The sequence below is a fragment of the Lutjanus erythropterus genome, chromosome 16 (assembly GCF_056507025.1).
Source record: "Lutjanus erythropterus isolate fLutEry1 chromosome 16, fLutEry1.hap2, whole genome shotgun sequence".
In the NCBI taxonomy this organism is placed as follows: Eukaryota; Metazoa; Chordata; class Actinopteri; order Lutjaniformes; family Lutjanidae; genus Lutjanus; species Lutjanus erythropterus.
Genome location: NC_139332.1, coordinates 18,665,979 through 18,686,566, shown reverse-complemented (window position 1 = coordinate 18,686,566; position 20,588 = coordinate 18,665,979). Strand labels below are relative to the sequence as shown.

General features: G+C 40.5%; 1 protein-coding gene across 2 annotated transcripts; it reads left to right on the top strand.

The window, feature by feature from the left end:
• The first annotated feature begins 282 nt into the window (after positions 1–282).
• nobox (NOBOX oogenesis homeobox) lies at positions 283–17,083 on the top strand. Of its 2 annotated transcripts, XM_084739127.1 has the most exons (10): positions 283–316; positions 2,471–2,502; positions 2,590–3,225; positions 8,149–8,311; positions 8,395–8,501; positions 8,707–8,852; positions 8,956–9,089; positions 11,143–11,404; positions 13,670–13,986; positions 16,478–17,083. In XM_084739127.1, the coding sequence occupies exons 1-10, from the start codon at positions 283–285 to the stop codon at positions 16,933–16,935; spliced, it is 2,289 nt and encodes a 762-aa protein (XP_084595253.1). In that variant the 3' UTR covers positions 16,936–17,083. The 2 variants fall into 2 exon arrangements, with proteins under 2 accessions (XP_084595253.1, XP_084595252.1); XM_084739126.1 differs by having other exon boundaries at positions 2,471–3,225.
• Positions 17,084–20,588: the final 3,505 nt, after the last annotated feature.

The following is a 20,588-nucleotide window of genomic DNA, read 5'->3' as shown; positions in this document are numbered from 1 at the left end:
GCTTAGAGTCATAATTCCTGTCATATTCAGTAAATAAAAACTGTAAATTGAGGGTGACAGTTTGTATCCACATTGTATCCATTTGATTGGGCCTGTTCTGTCCTCTGATTGGCTGGTTCAGTCTCACCCCTCACGCGATAATTCTCCGTCACACCCCACTGAGGGAGGTAATCAATCAATCAACCTCATTACCTCCAGAGCAGGAGCAATTCTCGCTGTGATCCAGTGTGGCTTAATTGATTATTAGTAGAAGTTTATTGGTTTTGAATGACGAGAGTGGCAATGGATGAAGACTGTGATTTAGCCGAAGACTTTGGTAAGGACTTTTAATTGTTTTATTGGCTCTGTCTGATAATTTCCACCACGCTAGACTCCGCCTCTCTGCGTGTCATTTAGTAAACTTTGAAGGACTTTAAAAAATTTCCTGGCTGTGTTTAAGGCCGACAGTCTTTGCTGTGAGGTGCAGCTCCCCGCGCTGCTCAGCCCCACAGAGACAAATTAAGAATTTAAAGCTCATTGTTATTAACATTCACGACCCGGTGTTTCTAGATGGGGACAGGTTAGCTGGTTTAGCTGCAGCTAGCTGCTCAGAGTTAATTAACGGTCAGGTGAGGTGGCACGAGGCGCTGCACACCTGGGACACTAATTAAGCCACTGCAGCTCCTCTTGAGGATGATGTTATCAGGTCACTGCGTGACTCACGAAATATGAAAGACACGTAACTGCTGCAACATCATCAAGTTATTTCTTACAGTAGAGACAGTTTTAAGCTGAAATAATCAATATTTATATCCTACAGGTCTATAACTGACCACATTAAATTCACTGATATAAAATTATATAAAAACACATATTAATAGCATTAATATTAGATTTGTCACATTTTATTTATTCAGTTAATTGTTACATTTTTTTTAGACACAACATGGTCTGAATGCTGTTTCAAAGTCAGTCACAATTACAGCTGAAACAGTCAGTTGAATAAATGATTAGTCAGCTGACAAAAACACATACAAACATAAGACAGTATACAGGCACTGAGCACATTGTGGCATAACTGTCAGAGAAATACAGTATAACACAGCAGAGGTGTTCTCATAGTAGTTTTAAAAATCAAAAAGGACCCTTCAATCATTCAGCTACAATTAAGACAGAAAGATGGTGAGAAAGAAAGCATTAAAATACTACTAATAATAAAGATAATATTGTGGATAATAGACATTTACAACAAGCACACAGGAAGTCATGCAAGTAATTCTATTAGACAAGAAGATGTGATACACATCATTGAAAAGGCAAAAGAAAAAGAAATGTTGTGGGGCTGCTTTTACAAGTAATGAGAGTCTGAGCACATCCTCAGTACTCAGTCCTGAATTGAACCTCAGCAGGAATACAAGAGTTAGATGACCTGAGGGGTCTGAGTGGAATATCTTTTAAGCATTTCTAACTTATGGTGGAGTAAGGCCAAGGCAGATCAAGAACCTTAAAGTCAATTCTAGTGTGTACTGGAAGCTGATTTGGTAATTTAAAGGGATAGTTTGGATTATTTGAAGTGTTGCTGTATAAGGTACTTATCGATCAGTCAGTGTATTAGCAACAGTAGATGGAGGTCGATATTCCCCCGGTTAAGAGAAGCAGAGTGGACGGGGTCAGCAACAAAATGTATTTTAGCCACTTAAAAAGGTTCACCTAAAAAAATCAATATCATTTGAAGTGTACACTATATTTAGAATATTTCCACCGCTTTACTTTACCATCAGACAGACACGAATCTGCTGTTATATAATCCAAATATTGCTCTCTCCAAACCAACTTGCAGAAATTGAGAGCTGCTGCTCGTACCGCTGCCTTGATCTGTTGGTTTGGTTTTGTTAGTGAGTGACTTTGGTGAATCTGAGCTGACCCTTTTAACACTGAAATCACAAAATAACGCAAACAAACTAAAAGATCAAGGCAGCAGTAGAACAGAAATGTATTTACTTAGCGAGGCAAAATTACTGTCTTTCCTTAAGGATTCTGGTTGGTTTAGAGAGAACAACATCTGGCTTTTGGAAATGGTTGTTTGATGGCAAATAAAGCAGCAAAAATATTGTAAATATAGCATGCAATTGAAACTCATATTGGTGGACTTTCTAATTAAGTGGTTAAAGTACATTTTGTTCCTGACCCTGTCCACTGCAGTGCATTGCTCAGCTTCTGTGCCGGTACTCCTGTCTGCCTTTCCAAACCACTTCAGATAATCCAGACTATCCCCTTCAGGACAGTTTTACAGGTATCCACCTAAAACATCTGGCTGCAGCATTCTGGTACACAGTATAAAATCTTGTGAAAGTTTCTTCAGGTCTGGGTTTTGATTAATGGTCAGAGACAAAGTGCAGATAACTGTAACACATTATGTCAGTTAAAGTGGTCGAGACTTTAGAGATCCTGAACAGAATTTAAAAAAACCTCTCACTTCACTGTGTTGCAGACTGTCCAAGCCTTCTGTGTGAGGAACTGGAGGTCTTTGAAACAAAGAATGACCAAGGGATTACAAGGAGGAGGAGGGAGGGAGAGGAGGAAGTGTTTAATCAGAGGGAGGATGAAGAGGCAGGAGAGGAGACAGGGCGAGAAGAGAGAGAGGGGGAGGAGGGGGAGAAAGAAAGGAAAGTTGTTGAGTCCGAAAAGGAACTGATGGTGACAGAGGGAGAAGAGGAGGAGCAGGTGAAGGCAGAGAGTGGGCTGGCAGCGGGGGAGGCACAGGAGGTGCAGATGGAAGACAGCGAGTTTGAGAACAACAAGGAAACAATTGCTGATAAGCAAGAGGGTGAAGAATCAAAATGTTTGGAAGAGAGAGATGAGAAGAAAAAGAGTAGGAAAAGGCGAGGAAAGAAGCAGAGTGAGCGAGTGAGAAACAGGAGAGGCTGTAAGGATGTCACTGAGCCATTTGAGGAGGAAAGTAGGAGTCATATACAGGAGGTGACGGCGATGAGCTCCGAGGAGATTTTGGCTCTGTCGGAGCCTCCCCTTGGACTGATGAACAGCTGCGACCTGTCTGATCCTGTATACCTGGGCAGTGGGGGGACAGGGCTGTTTTGCCCACCGGTTCCTGTTCCCTTGTTGTACTCCTCACAACCGCCTGTCCCAATCCAACCTGCACCTCCTCAGCCCCACGGGACAAAAAGGCCTCACAGCCCCCACCTTCTACCTCACAGTCTCCCCCAGCAGGGCCCACAGCCTCTCGAGGTGAGAATAGACTGTCAGTGTTCGAAAGCCACATGCTCACACTTGGTGATCTGTGAACATATATGTTGAACAACATTCGCAGCATCCAACTCCTTAAAGGTGCTGTAGCCTATATGACATTTACACTAGAGGTTACTTTAAAGGCCCAACATCTCAGACCAAAACAAATGCAGCCTTATTTTCAATAAAGTTGAGGGTAAAAACGTCGTCTGTGCAGACACTTACCACAAAACTCAGATCAAGAAGTGCTGATGCCTATTTCTCGCTTAAAAATGTTGTCAGAAACACATTTTTAGTGAGTCGTTAGTTGTAAAATTAGAAAGATTGCAACCAGACATCCACCATTTTGGCTCTCCTGTCTAGAGGGAAATGCCAGACCCACAAAAGATTTTACAAGAGTTATAACTTTACCCCAAACTATGATCTTTCCTGAATGCTAACCACGTTTTGTTCCCTAAGCCTACCCAGATTGTAAACAAAGTCACATTATGAAACACAAGTTGTACAATGTGCATAATAAACAAACAATTCATTCAAATCTCACAAGTTGAACAAATCTATGGCTCCTTTCTAAACACAGTTGTTTCCAACAGAGACTCTTGAGACTCAAAGTGTTAAACTAAGCAGTGTTGATCAGAAATGACTTAATATTCTGCTACTGCATCACCTATTTCTTGCCTAAAATTCTCTGCTCAGGAGGGAATTGCTCCATTATATCTTTACCGTCCAAGTAGTTATTTGCTGACAAGATTTAAAATTGTACTCTACCAAAACAACACGTGAGGTAACAGATGCCATCATTTATTTCATTTTATGGCACTTCATCATATCATTGGCGATATATTTTGACATCAGTTTACATGCAGAACAGGTTTGCTATATGATACTACATATTATTTTACTTGCTACTAATTTTCTCTGAATTTAGACAACTCCTTTGGGGTAGATGGATTTGTCCTTTGTTCACAAGTAGGGAAGAATATGTTCCACTGTGCTTTTTCTAGTAGGGTATTGTAAACTTTTGAGAATTTTTGAATGCAGCATTATTCTCTCCCTCAATGTCTTTGTTGCATTTAGAGCCAAAAATCAATCAATATAAAGCATATGACAATATCAATACATAATACAAAATTTCAATACATGCCTCAGTCCTTTTCTGGGGTCTGCTATTACTTTACTTTTTACCCTGACTTGAGTTAGCCTCCCTTAGATTTTTTTGTTTTTGTATAAAGTCATCAAATAGTTTCCAGACTCTCTCCATGACGTACACAGGCGCAACACTTTTCTTCCAGTTAGAGGCTGTAATTCTCTTTGCCTGCAGTATAGCAAAATCAAAAACTGTATATTATTATCAGACTGGGATCTGTTGGATACAGGTGTGGTTATAGCATCTTGGAGTCTAATAGGATATCATTCACAGACTGTAAACGCATCATAATTTTGTTGATCACCTCCCTCCAGAATTTCTTCCATTTTGTCACACTCCCATGTGCCATGTATACATGTTCCTCGAGCCCTGTTACAGTTAAAAACAAGTGTGGGCTATATTGCCGTTATGTATATTTAATTTGACAGGCTTTGCATAATTCAGCATCAACTAGTTGCGTTGAAGTAGCTTTAAATTAGTGTTGGCTGTTTGTGCCTGAGCCGGTCCTCTCTTAAGTCTTCCATTCATGCTCATCAAGTTTGGATTCTTCAGTCTCATTAGAACCAGATGCAAGGCAGTTGTGTATTAGTGAAATCAAACCATTACTGTTACAATTCCTGGTAATAATTTCTACTAAGGATAAAAGTACAAGAATGCCAGTAATTGATTTTTCATAGAAGAGATTAATGTCAAAACTCAGTTGCAGGTATTTAAAAAAAATGATTCCTTGGGATATTATGACACAGTGAACAATTTAAAAAAAAGCATAAAAATTAATGGCAAAAAACCAGAGACACGGGTGGCTTTCCTATTTAGTCTTTTCATTTCACCCATGTCTAAAGCAGGGATGAGGAGCGCAGTGCAGAGGTCTCCTAAACTCACTTCATTCTAACTCCAGACCCCCAGACTTTTTTCACTTTCAGACGTGTAGTTTTCAGACCCAGCTGACGCAATTGATCAGACTTCAGGCAGCTCCCTCTGGAACCACAAAAGTCTTTATAAATCCTTTTTCACATATGCAGCAGTACTCCCCAAGACCTGTAAACAGACTTTGATGTGTAAAATCGCTGGAGTTTCCCATTAAGTGGTTTTAAAGTTGGAAAAATCATCTTATTACAGACTGTGTGACAGTATATTATACCCTCAGTGGCCAGTTTTTTAAATACACATGTACAATCTACTGCAGTTCAATGCAGCTCCCACTCGAACTATAGCGCTTGTTCTAGCAGACCTCTGCCAGACCAGCACAACGTCAGTTAAAAGTTCATTTTAACCCAGTGCAGTTCCATGTAAAAAAAGAAAGAAAAGAAAAAAACAACAGGAGAGAGAAACAGTCTCAACACACTTGGGACTTGTCCACTTGGACTCAAGGATGAATTCATTTGATTATGGGGGTCAAAGGTCAAGGTCACCTCACAAAAACGTCTTGGTCATAACTCCAGAATTCCTGTGTCATGACATTTCACACAAATGTCTAATAGGATAAAATGATGAGGTGATGACATGTTAGGGAGGTCAAAGGTCAACGTTACGGTGACACCCATAACATTCAGCTCTCTGTCAGTTCTCTGTACTCCTCTATTAAAATAGTCTAAGTGAGTACAGGATGTTTCCCATTATTCACTGCTTTTGGAAAACAGTGATCAACATTATTTGCCTTTTTCTGACATTTTCTGTACCAAACAACTAATTAATTGAGAAAAAAAAATTAAAATTAAAAATCCAGTGGATTTTTTTTTTCAGTGCCAAGACTTGTTTCAGTGCCAGTACAGCTTTTTCAGTTCAGAGTCTGTTTTAGATGCCAAATTTTAGCACTGTTCTAGCTCCATAGTTAAATTACAAGATGTTCATTTTTTGGTGACATTGTCTGACATGCATAAATTAAATTTTATATTTATTTTTGAGGTCACTGAGGTAGTTAAAGGTGGTATCATACTTGACTACACTATATTGAGAGGTGTTTTTAATTTTTCTTTACGTAGATGAGGCCGGCAGAATATTAGAAACACCTCTGAATGTAATGCAGTACAACACCACCGCTAACTATGGCCTCAATACTAAAACATATGGCAGTGTTAAGAAAATGGAATATTATAGGCATCATAAAAATAGACTTTATAGCAGAGTGGTTGTATTGGATCATGTCAGATCACATTAGGTTGTATAGGTGTACCAAATAAAGTGGCCCCTGAGTGTATGTCACCTTGTAGCAGCTCTTCATTTAAGCTCTACAGTGGTTACACTGAGTGAAATATTTGAATTAAACGTCTCCATGTTTTGTATGGCTTCAGGGAATATTCTGCATGATTGCTTTTTCATTTTGCTTCAGTTCACATTTACCCTAAATTTGGCCTGACAGATTTGAGATCTTTAGAATATCTTGGATGTTTGCAAGACTTTAAAATAAACGTCTGTGGATTTGAATAATGTTTGGCTATAGAGCGAGCAGTTTTATAATTTCTTGAGCTCAACAGACACTTGTGTCTAGATGAAGCTCGCCAGGTAACTCATTTATCACATATAATTATAGTTTAATGTGTATGACATGTTTCACACCTACAGCCTACTGCAACAATAATGATGCAGCTGTGAAAATAGCATCCTGGATTTGAATATTTGGCTCAACATGTGATGTAGTGCGATAACAGTAGGTGAAAGATCATTGATGCACTGGAACAAGCAAATGCAGAATGTGATCATGTCAACCTGTGTCAAATCATGAAATGGTGAAATTGATTATATTTTATCATTATTTGCCAGTATGATTTACTGTACCAACACCATGACATTTGTCAGTAATCTGTAGGGAGTCTTTGTATGAAGGCTCTGTTTACTACCTGGATTTATAGATAATCATGGAGTCACGGGTTGAGCAACAGCAAGAAATTTGAATTTCCCTGATTTCAGACTTCAGCTGCTCTCATGACAAAATAAAAGTAAACAGGAAGCAAGCTTAAACCTTAAAATCAGAAAATACCTGTTTTGCCACAGTTTCAACTCTACTATACTCACATTTTTGTCATCAGCACTCTCTATACTGTAGGAAGCTTCTATCCCTCACTGCAAATCCAACATGTTGCACTCACAGATCAAGCTCAAGGAGTTTAGGAAACATCAGTCAACGTTTTTCACCATTTTCAGACATTTTCTAGACTACATAACTAATCGGTTAATCGAGAAAAAGACTGACAGATGAAGCAGTAATGAAAATAATCATGAATTGCAATCCTAAATCGAATAACTTTGGATTGTAGACAGCCAGACTAACGGAGCAATTTGAACACATGACCTTGGGCTCTAGGAAACAGCAATTTGCATTTTTCTATATTTTCTGACATTCAGTAGACCAAACGACAATTGGTTGATTAAAAACATAATGTCAGCTCAATCAAAAAAATTCATTACTTACACCCCTGAAGTAAAGCAATATCAGGGAAAAGTATATAGAAAAAACTGAAAAATAATTACTTCTCTCCTGAACTACTACTCCTGAACCAACTTTTATTTCCAGAAAAATCATTGTTGCATTGGTTTTGTGGCCTGAAACATTCAACTGTACACTACAGCAGTGTTTTGGCAGGTAAAGATGCCTGCTGGCATTTGCACCTCAGTTTTTTTTTTTTTAAATCGTCCAAAGTTGTGTTCAGCTTTAAAGAAATGTTATTATTAGTATGAGAAAAACAGAGTAAATCAGACAATATTTAACTGAATGTGACTGAGTGATGAGTGGTAATGTTAAGGTAAGGTTAAGGTAATGTTTTTCCGCTTCATGGCAGATGGAAATAACCCAGGTCTATTCTACTCGACGTTCCATCTGCTACAGCACCAGGGGTCGAGGCCGGGCCCTGAGCTTCTCTTTGCTGCCGGGGTTAGAGACTGTGGACCCCTGCCTGTTGCCGCCTGCACCGAAGAAGAAAACACGAACGCTCTACAGCACTGGTAACTGAATTTTCAGTTTGTCCAGATGTGTTCACATTTCACTAACTGACCTGTGTTTTGTGTTTGTGTGCATGTGTGAGCAGATCAGTTAGAGCATTTGGAGGCCTTGTTCCAGGAGGACCACTATCCCGATGCAGAAAAGAGGAAAGTCATTGCTGCGTCAGTTGGTGTCACACCTCAAAGAATTATGGTTAGATAGCCATCTTCCTCTTTTGATCCCCTGAGAAATGTCTCTTATGGCTCCTTTACATTACTTACATGGTGTATTTGTGTTGATTCTTTTCTTTCACCTTCCCACTCACGCATCATCACCTGCAATTTGCTCACCCTGACCCTCTCTCATTTTCCCCCAGTATCCATTTAATTGTCTGCCCCTACATGTTTCTGTGTCACAGGTCTGGTTTCAGAATCGCAGGGCTAAGTGGAGGAAGGTGGAGCGCTCCATCACAACAAAGGTCGAACACAGACAGAGTAGAGCTGGATGCAGCAGCAGCCCCCATCAACAAATCAATCACACCCTGCCCACACCAGCACCCAACAAGTATTGTCCTTAAGTTTTTTTTTTTTGTTCTCACGTGGTAAGAATTACTTCTGTTTAATATGATGTATGACCTGGTGTTAGTTATGTCTTCTCTCTTTTTCAGTAAGGTGGCTCCCTCTTTTTCTGGTCATTTTGCCACCAAGCAGCCCCAGCTCACCTCTGCGCCTTCTTTCTCGACCTTGTCCAGCCAGACTGTGTCCTCCTACAGCAACCTGCTGGCCGGCCTCAACAGCCCAGGTGTTCAGATCCACATACATTTACACAATTATTCAAAACATACTACTCTTGATGCATCAGATTATTGTGCTCTGTAATTAGTTTTCAAAAGATGTATGGTGTCAGGGGAACCATGCTTCTTCTACAGCTTAACTAGAGTCTGGATGTGCTGGTTATTTTCTTGTGTGAAACTAGAAAATTTGCTAAATCGTGAAATCAAACTACATTTGTATAATTGACAAATTCCTATGTAATCAAACAGCGGGCAAATTTAATCTTTTCCACAGTTGGGGGTTTAATAGTCTTTGCTCAGAAGCCTAGCATTAACAACAGTTAACAATTTTTCATTAATAAATATATTTACATTACAAATTACGCCTGGGACACTCTGCTTGCCTGAGCAGTGTGTGCATCTTGCATCTCTTGCTTTTCATTTTGGCACCTAAGTAAAAAAATCTCAGTTGTATCTCAAATTTAAGAAAAGACCATCCTGTCTTCGCTGGCACCACCTTTCAGAAAATACCGGTTCCAAAACACCACTCAGGTTTACCTCCTCTTATAATGTCATGAGTAAATGCTGCAAATAAAAAACATGGTTTTCAGAACATTAAAACATGTAAACCTATTCTATAAGACCTCCAGATAATCATATATGGGGATGATGTGTCTCCTTTCACCGGTTAGAGCAGCCACACAGCCCAAAAATCACTGACTGGTTTCTGGTTTCTGGTTTCTACTGGAAAACTCAGTGTAGAAAGATAGGGCAAGCAAAACCAGTGTCATGGCTGTCTGTGTGAACACCACACGCATGTGATCTGCAGTAGTTCAGTGAGGTAGCCATCACGCATACGAAGAAGTGGGCGGCGTATCCTGGGTGTAAGATGGATAATTACTGCGCTGGGGTGAAAGGCCTCGTTGTTTTGTGCACACCCTAAAGTCATGTTCAGACCAAAAAATGCAGCTTCCCGCTTCATTTCAATGAGAGGACTGTGTTGGCAGAGGGCTTCAGCAAAAAATACAGGGTTGCCTAGCAAGGATTTGACATGGTTTGAGTTTTCTTTTTCAGGAATTGTAAAATCCTGTCTTTTTGTACAGTTATAGCTCTTTGCTAAATGCAAGGGTTCTTTTAGTCTGAAAGCAAACTAAGGAGGGCTGAGAAGTCTTTTTGAAGTCCTAAATATTTACCATCTCTTTTTTTGCACAGTGAAACCAAAGCAGTTTATTATGAAACTTTGAAAATACTTAACTTGTGTTTTCCATCTTTAAAGGGGACAGTTCACCCACAAATCAGAAATGCATATTTTTTCTCTTACTTATAGTGCTATTTATCCATCTAGATTGTTTTAGTGAGAATTGCAGAGTTTTGGAGATGTCTGCCTTCTCTAGAATATAATGCATTCAGAAAAATGCATTTGAAAAACTCAACAGCAATGCCTCTTTCCTGAAATCATGCCTCAGTTGGTCAAGATAATCCACAGACCTTGTAGTGAGCAGTTTTATTTAGGAACCATTTTATCAAGCTGGACCTGCCAACTGTATCACCAGACATAAGGAAGTGTGCATCCTGTCATGGGTGTGAGGCCTGTGCTGGTGACAGCACGTCCTCCTTGGCTGACGTGAGACAACAAGCCAAGAGCAATCTAGTTCATTTATATTCCAGAAAAGTCAAACATCTCTATGACTGATATTTTCAAAAAATGGCCAGTTGCAGCAAAACAATTGAGATGGATATACAGGGTATCCTTAAAGTCTCTTTACAATTTAACAAATTTATTACAAAAGCAAATGAATAGACAAATCTGTGGAAATTATTACAAAATGAAAAGTAAAGAAGGTTTTTTTTGCCTCATTTAATGCATCTCTATATGGGCACTATACTTTTGATTTAGGAACTGCCCCTTGAAGAGAAACATTATCTTATCTGTTTTTGGAATCCATAACTTAAGTTCAGCTAAGTTTAAACTTCATGCTCAGTGAACCTTCACCCTGCATGTTGAGATAGGAACATTCCCCAGAAGCCAAACTACAGTATTACTTTAATCTGACTGTTTAATCTCTATATATCATTTCTAAGATCAACCCAGAGTGAGAGACGGGAGCCAGAACCAGCTTTCATCTCAGGGGGGGTTGGCAGAGTACCACCCCCGCCCCATGCACAGCCCTCCCCCACTGCGCCGAGCAAGTCTCCCCCTTTTCACAACGACCTACAACCACGCCAACCCCGCTCCACCTCTCCTGAACACCCTGGCTCACACCCCACCCCTGTTCCTGGATGCTGTGGAGGGGGGCTCCTCCTTGGCCCATCGTGACACCCCGTCCCTGCAGTCGGACACCAGGTCAGCTCAGCTCACAGCCAACTGTGACATGAATACGAGAAGATGATCTGAACAGGGACAACGAGTACAAGAGATGACAGGAGGACAGAGGGTTGGCAGTCTTCAGACACGAGCAGGGATCCTGTGAAATACTGATATAATGATGCCTCAGACAGCGACAGTAATAGTGGGGAGTCACTTTCCGCTGGTGTTCTGAAATATTTCTGAAATCATGCTGGGAGACGTCTCACTTCATAATAGCTTTGTACAAAATTTATGTTTGTTTGTTAGACTACAATTATGTTTCACCACACTAAAAAAATGGATTTTCCAATCCTGCTGTTCGAAGAGTTAAAGGGTCACTTCACCTAAATTGCAAAAGAACATATTGTCATTGGAACTACTTTGAACAAAATAATAGTTTGTTTTAAATTGGTTGACAGTGTGTTCTGTAACGTAACTGGGACATTCTGTCTCGAAAAACAATGTTGCTCTTAAATTTTTGAAATGTCATTTTATTTATGCATTGGAGTGGCAGCAGCAAATCTCAGGCATTTTAAACTAACCTCATAACTACCTGAAAGGCTAGATATGACGTGAGGTAAATGAGAAAATGTGAATTGAATGTGAAATATCTCATCACCTACTGCATAGAACGGCACAAACATTCAGGACTCCCAGAGGATGAATACTAAAGATTTTTGCGATCTCCTTGATTTACCTCTAGCATCACCGTTAGGTTTTAAGTGAAACATTATGACAACTATTTAATGGATTGGCATGAAATTTGGTACACATGGAACACTAATGACATCTCTATCAGCCCCATGCTGACATGCTAAATTAGGATAGTGAACATGATCTGTTGAACGTCAGCATATTAGCATGCTGACCGCTGCGCATAAGTACGGCCTCACAGTCACTTTCATGTGTAAAACACAAATAATGTTTTATTTCTTTGATTCACCAGCGTTCTTGGTACCAGCACTCCCTCTCCTCATTCAGTCTTTACCTTACATGACCACAGCTGCGTGCTCGCTCTCAAACAAATGAACACAAACCAACATAAGCTTCTTGGTATTGCTGTTTTGCAGCGGAAACTGTGAGCCAGACCCAGATGAAAGAAACGCAGTGAACACAGCTAGGAGATCATCTTGCTTTGCTCCATGAACTCCATATCCTCAGTGATATTTCAGGCTCACTGTGAAGCCGTCTGATCACCTGCTTACATGATTGGACCACAACACTGCGGTCCAATCATCAGAGTGTTTCTCCCAAGGGTGATTGTTTCAACTATTCATTGCAAGCTGTTACATTTTTTGTTTGTTTGTTTTGTTTTTTGCATCCCCCGCAGCCTGAATGAATGAGATACTGTTTTCACCCAACACCTGATTCTATTTGAATTAACCCTTTGTTGTGTTCACACATATAGATACAAAGTTGTAGGCAGTAATTAAGTTAGCATGTAATTTAAACAGTCTGGTCTGAGTGGATTGTTTTCTGTTTTGATTGTTGTCCACACACAGGGAAGTTTTCCATTTATTGTTGTACAGTTTGTTTCCAAAGTACAAAATACCTTTTTTGCAGTCTTCTCTTTTACTACTGTATGAATTGCTGAAGCTGTTTTAATGCAACAATGGTGCCCGTGCTGAGAAGGCCGTAGATTGCAGTGCTGTTGCTGGAAACAGTCCCCTCTTTACCAGCGGAGCGGTGCAAGTGCAGTTGGCTCCCACCTGGTTGTGACTTGAATTGGATCAGAAAAGCTTTGCATTAATTACTTTTCTCAACCATTCCCTGTATTGTTCCTGGGCGCCTTTAAAAACTCTTTATCTCAGCAGGCAGTGGTGGGCTGCGATACTAGGTTCCAATCCGATTTAATAAGCAACCTATCACTGTCCCAGCTCTTGAGTCCGTATGTGTGAACAGCCCCATAAGTCTTGTTGTAATTTGTAAGAAGGTGCTGTGATGACAGCTAGCTGTCGTGAGTGATATACGCAGTAATCATTGTAAATATCAGAGGTTTCCCTCAGGCCCCTCTTTTTGCGGATAAAGATATTGTCAGTCATTCTTGACAATCCTGTCACAGTACGTGGCCTTCACAGGACACCTCTTTGTGTAACTCCTGGTGTTCTAGTCTTGAATGAGAGTGTTAAAAAGACAAATACACGGGGTCAGAGATATATGGACGTATGAGAGCAGGTTAGGAGTTTATGACCATATAGGTATCTCTGTAGTAACAGACTCTATATTTATGTGTTTGTAAATTCTTCTTTATGTTGTCCTCAGTTCTCTGTTTGACTTTGGGGACAAGCTTGACTACCTGACCTCAACCCAGCAGAATAGCACCCTCCCCTACCAGCTCCAGACCTCCTACCCCACCGGCCAGCCCCAGCACCAACCTCAAGCATCTCTGCCCCGAATGGCCTACCTCACGCCGTCCCCCTACCTCACCCCTAACCATCCAGATTCCAACCCTACCTCCTACCTGACCTTTGGCCCCAGAGGAAACTCTACTGGCATGATGACCTACTCCAGTGGGGGCCACGCCTACTTCCAGTCCCAGAGTGCTGGACAGATCCTGCTGCAGTCAACTGGTCATCATGGTGAGTCACTGGGATGATATTATTTATTTTTTGAGCCACAAAAATATGCCAGTCAAGGGGTTTACATGTAAAAGTCAGGACATGGTCCCAAATTGTGCACCAAAAACATGAAACATAAAATTAAACAGTATAAATTTAAAGATAAATAAAGATAAATATCCATAAATACAAAGGTTAGTTATTTAGCTGCAGAGTGATAGAGCTGTGAAATTATTTTTGCCACTGCAAGTTGCCATTGTAAAATAAAAAATTAAAAAAATAATAATAATAACAATCACAATGTTCCTCAAGTAGAGACACAGGAGTCTCATGGATAATTTAACAAAACAATGACAATATTTCAACTTACACACTTGTTGTTCTATATAATGTTCTACACCATAATAACCTTTGAGCCGTAACTGCCAGTACAGCGGAGGAGAAGCTGGTCAGAGGCTTGATGTGCTAAATATATTATTAGGTTTCAATGAATAATCGTTTTAAGGGTCATATTGTCAATATTGATGCATGCGAGAGAAGTTTTAAGCTCAGTAATTTCTCTTACAGAAATGCCTTCCAAGAGTTGTAGTTAACTTCTCTCCTGAAGTTTGTATAGACACTGGCTTGTACCTCTTGACTTTTTTAAACCAAAGAACCAGATATTTTCTGACATTATTGTTCATACTGGTGATTCAACTGGAAGAGTCCATCCAAGTCTTGGAAGTGCACCAACTGTTTAGTCATCTAACACTGACTACATTTACATGCACGCAATATTCCAGTTTTTGCTCTAATTCTGAAAAAGATAACATTCCTACTGAGCTGTTTACATGGTTAATGAACATGGATATTCATTTAATATTAATATCACATCATTAACTGACATACAAATCAGGCTTGCACCGATTGGCGATCAGATCTTATATGATTGTTTCTTTCCAAAGCCAATATCAGAGTGATTTCAAACAAACTTAGAATAATAACTAAGATATTATATAATCTGCACCCTACTGTGCATTTAGAGATGTGTCTGGTGGAGTGGCATGTCCACCCGCTGAGCACCGATCATCAGCGCCAGTGATGAGTGAATTTTGATTCCATAATTACAAACTAGTTTGCTGTCTCTTTTCCATGGATCTGACACCATATGCCTGCTCACCTAAACTTGCTCTGTGCGCCATACGAGTAGTTACATTATGGATATGATTTGGATTGTGATATTAAAGATAAGGTAATAATGTTAAACGGAACACAATGCTTTGAGATCGTTGCTCTAAACACAGACACACAGACTTTAACTTCACTTACTTATTTTAATATTGTGTCGCTGTTTGCAAGCTCACATCGCGAGGCTTGTATCTCACGGGCAACCATGACCTGGAGGTTTTTTTTCCCCCAACAATGCACACGTAAGCCTGAGGTTGATGCTCAATAAAAAAAAAGCACTGAACAAATATGTTTATCAACAATTTGCAAACAAGGCACAGCCTAGGTCTCTTTGGACGGTGCTAGAGACAGAGCCTGTTTGGTGTAATCCCACAGCCTCTCAGCATCTGTTGGCCTGCAAGAACAGGCATAATCTACATTTATACTTTTTTGGTTATAGACAGACATGAGTGCGTTCCTCAGTACTCTTGATTCCTCTTATCTTTTCTCCTCTCAAACTTTATCAGACCCTATAGGATTGAGGGCATTTAGTCTAATCACCAAATGATTAGCGATGGCCCAAGTTAAACTTGCTGTTTTATGTTCCAAAATGCAAATATTACTTTTTTGCTGGTATTTGTAATGTGTATGTTCAAAACATGGTGGTTTATGTCGGTAATTGTCATTGTTATGCTGGTTTATAGTTTTAACTGTAAGTGAGGTGGTTGTTACATTCCTTGACCCCGCAGACATTTCATTAGCGAGTTGCGTTATAGTCTCCCCCGCTCCCACTGCCTTCTGGTGTTCAGATTGTCTTCAGCGATCAGCAATAACCACGACTGGATGATATGAAATTAGATGTGATCACCCAACTGTAATGCAAGTATAAGTGTTTTTTTAATTTATTCTGGCATTTTTGCATGAGAGATGGAAGACATGCAACAAAGGTCTCTGGCAGAAATCAAACCTGGAAAACACAAATTACATGGTATTTGTCTCAACCACTTGGAGACCAGGACACACCACTGTAAGTGCTGATTTGATTATGAGTATTATGTATGACTATGTATAGGCAAAAACTGACAGATGAGAATGATGAAGCATGACAGAGATGGCTTTGGGGAAGAGCCACCATAGCTCCTGGGCTCAGCAGATGCCTAGGGACCAATAAGAGATGAAGGAAAAAGGGGGTTATGTTGGAGCACAGAAGAAGAGAACAAACAGGCAGGGAGGGCAGAATTACAGGCATTTATGGACAGCAGACAGGAAGAAGGACATTTTAGGTGTCATCCCACTCATGAGCTTAATTACCTCCAATAAAGCTCAGCTGTCACCACTCTGTTTGAATGTGTGTGTTTCTTTGCAGGAGGGATCACGGCGTACCAGTCATATCCGTGGGGCAGCATGTACAGTCAGCCAACCCTCCACCAGCGTGCTCAGTGCCCTCCAAATTACCCCGCCAGCCTGGGAGGTGCTCGAGATCACCAGCCGCCCTCCTCCACCACCCTGCCTCCCGCTTCATACTTCACCCGGGGGGACCACGGGCCCTCACATGCCAACTCCCAGCGCTCATCACACACCAACACTCTCACCACCACTTCCTCCACCAGCAGCATCACCGTCCTCCCTCCCGTGTCCACCCTGCGGCCCTCTCGCCTCAGAGCGGAGATCACTCCAACCAAGGCTGCATCCCTGCTGCCTTCTCAGGTCAGCCCTGCCTCTCCAGAAAGCCCTCCAGTGCCCCCTTGTGTCAAAATTGAGTATGACAGCCCTCGAGAGATTCACAGCCACTTCCACTGCGACTTCTCCCCCATACAATTTTGACTGCATGTTTGTGTAAGATAGTGTGTGTTTGACGTTTCTCTGTGTTAATGTGTTACAGTTAAGATGTTCTCAGTAGACATATTAATGTCGGCATGCTTGGACGCGTTGCATTTAGCTTGGCTGCAATAAATGTTCATTGCTCTGTTAATCCTTTATTTAGTTTGCTTTGCAATAATTTAAATCAGGGGTTTCTGACATATTTTTGCTCTGCCAGATGTTTTTATTGAGACAGTTCTGTTGCGGGCTGGCATATGGGACGTAGTGGGGCGTGGGAGGTGGGTGAATTGCCAAGCATAATTGTTTACCACATCCCCACCAGTATAAGCATGCAAATTTAGAAATCATGATCATTTTGACTTAGGCGTGACCACCTCCCAACACACAAATAAACCTTGATTACAAGTTAGACAATGACAGAGAAGGAAAAACAAGAGTGCACGAGAGAGTGGGCAAGCTTAAAAAAAGGGAAATAGTAACACTTTATTCTTGAAATTTCCCTATTTAGTAGGAGTGTCTCAATTTCAATATTAAATCGGAAATTTGTCAAAATGAACTTTTAATTTCTAGAATCAAAATCAAAGCTAGAATCAGTATGTTTTTTTTCTCTCCATTGTGCCGACTTGTGGTGTCGGACTTGTGTCTGAAGGAAGAAACAACACTTCAAAGAGAACGCAGTGTAGTTTACTGGCCATTATATCACATTTGATCCTAAAACATTCTCTTTAAAGAAGAGTTTGAAAGTATTGTCAGGGCATAAAACCAGCGACCTGCTGATCTTTACAAATCTCAAGCCGATAGTCTAACAATGGCATAGCTGTCAGTGTTAAAAAAATGTTTAAATTGAATTGTGACCTTTAAATTATTTAGACCTTATTATTTAGAATGATAGGAGCAGTATACACGCATTTAGTAAATAGTTGTTAATAGTTAATAATTAATAGTAATAATTGTTGAGGAACACTGTATATTAATTAACATGTAAAAAAAACAACTGCATTATAGTGTGTTATAAACAAATTATTAGGTTTTTAGGTTAAGGCCACAACTAACAATTATTTTCACTGATGATTAATCTGCTGATTATTTTCATGATTATTCAATTCACTGTTTAGTCTATAAAATGTCAAAAAAAAAAAAAAAAAAGTTGTAAAAATGCTCATCACAGTTTCCCAGAGCCCAGATGACATCTTAAATGGGCTTCCCTTGATTTACTATCATAAATGACAAAGAAAAGCAGCAAATTCCTACATTTAAGAAGCAGGAACCAGCAAATGCTTTTTTTTTTTTTTTTGGTTGCACCCAATTTTTTTTTCATTTGACTCGACCAATTAACTTATTAATAATTACAGCTTTAGTTCTTAAACTGCTTATATAGTAACGGCTAAACAGATGAACCAAAAGTGAAGTGTTACTCAGAAACCTAATGTGGTTACTCAATAAATAGATAAATAAATAAATAACTAATACATTGCTGTATACTAAAGAATGGTAGCGGTGACGGACCAGTAACATTCTGTGCATATGATCAGGTGCAGTTAAAAATCACTGTATTGTTATTGTTACTCAAATAGATGTGACAGATACTTTATTAATCCCATTGGAAACTTTGTTTTGGTTGTTGCAAATGCCTCAGGGCCCGGTACTCCACAGCCGTGGGGTTGGTTACCAAACTAGATTCAAACTAGATAAGCTGCTTGCAGGGCTTATTTCATGTCCGTCTTAAGGCCATTAGAGGGCGCTGTTCCTTCACATGAGACAACCACATGCTGGGATTTATTTAACAGCATGTTGCTTCTCAGACATCCCTCCATCAGGGGGGATGTGTGACAATCGCTAATCCGGTGGTGGAGAAACAGCACAGAGTGGTTTCTAGGGTAGAGGTATCCCAGACAATCACTGATACAGCCCAAATCCTTAATCTGTGTTGCCATCTGCTGTGTTCACACACTTACTGCACTTTCCGCTCTGTTTGTTCTTAGTATGCAAGTCAGTCGTGAGGGGCTTGAGGAAACCAAATCCCTGTATGAAACTCCGCCCCTGAAAGAGCTGAAGGCATTTTCCTGAGACTAGAAAAGACATTTGGGAGCAGCGTGTCATTTTTTTTTGCCCTCAGTAGTGAAAGTAAAACAAAAAAGTTTCTTGTTTTAAGTCTAGTTAATATTCCTGGTTCATAGTCCTGTTCTGTGTAAAGTAAAGTTTGAAGTGAAGCCTGGATGATGATGTGGGAGTAAGAGAAGGAAGTGTTTGATGAGAGCGAGGAGGAGGTGGCAGGGACCAGGGGAGCAGATAAAGGAGGAGTGAGGCAGTGTGTTGGTCTGGGAACAAGGGAGGAGAGCTGAGATGAGCTGTTGCTATGGGAGGAGAAGAGGATGATGGGTGGGCTCTGCCAGCAGGCGTGGGAGGGAGAAGGAGATGGGGATGAGGGAGGAGTGTGTTCATAGCACGGGGGGTTCTGGGATGAACAGAACTGTTGGTTATGTAACTGCTGTATTTGGGTTTTTAATGAACCTCTCTCTTCCTGCTCACTGGCTACTGAGTTGTTACTGTTGGCAGGAGAAGTGCAGCATAAACACACACATGCACACACGGACACGCACGCACACACACGCACGCACGCATGCACGCACGCACGCATGCACGCACGCACACACACACACACACACACACACACACACACACACACACACACATAAAAACTTCTTTTGCAGTGCAGAATTTTCTCAAACTCTCTTACAGAAACACACAACACATTCATTACAGGCATGAAACCCCAAGTGTGAGAGCTCTATTCAGACTCAGTGTAGCAAAGTTTCTATGCTTGATTTTAGTTGTATTTGTAATAACAGACCGATTAATCAGCATAATTATCTGGCTTTTTCACATAATAGACAGTGGCCTATGCCTACGCACTTGAGACTGAAACTTAAAAAATGTCTGCAGACACATCTGCAGGCAGTCTTGTCAGTGTGGTTGCTGTGGAACGATGTTAGCTCTCTCCCTTGTGAGTTTTGGGAATGTGGCGAAAAAGTTATCTAGTCACCATCATCTTTTCTAAATATACAAATGAACACAATTCTCCCATCCTAATCCTAATTAAGCCCAACATGGTGATGCAGGACCCTGGTGCTTATTGGAGGAGTAGACACTAATATTTTCAAGCACTGGCCCCACGCCATCCTAAATTTGGTGGCTATAATAAATTTTTGGTGGCCCAAATGTAAATTTATATGAAAACAATAAGGAATAGCTAATTTTACGTTATTTACCCAGCCTTCCTTAACTATGACACTTGTGTTGTCCACTGAGGTGTTTCCTGAAGGCATTGTTTCTCATGAAAAATGAGCTCGACTTCTTGGCTAGTAGAGGACACTGGCAGCACCCACTGAAGTACATGACGTCCTTAGATGTGTCATATTCCAGCCACTTAAACTTCCGCTTACATTCACTCTGAAATGTTTGTTGCTGTTTGAGATTCACCGTTTCTGGTTTTTCTGTAAGGAACACTTTAGCAGTTTGAAAAGGCGTGAACCCGTACCTCAGCAGCACCGATATACTGGTAGCTAGCTGGTGAGAGTGAGTACTATCCGCAGTTTTCATAGAATGTTGAACTAAAAAATGAGAAGGAATCTGGAGATTTGTGGAAATTTAACATT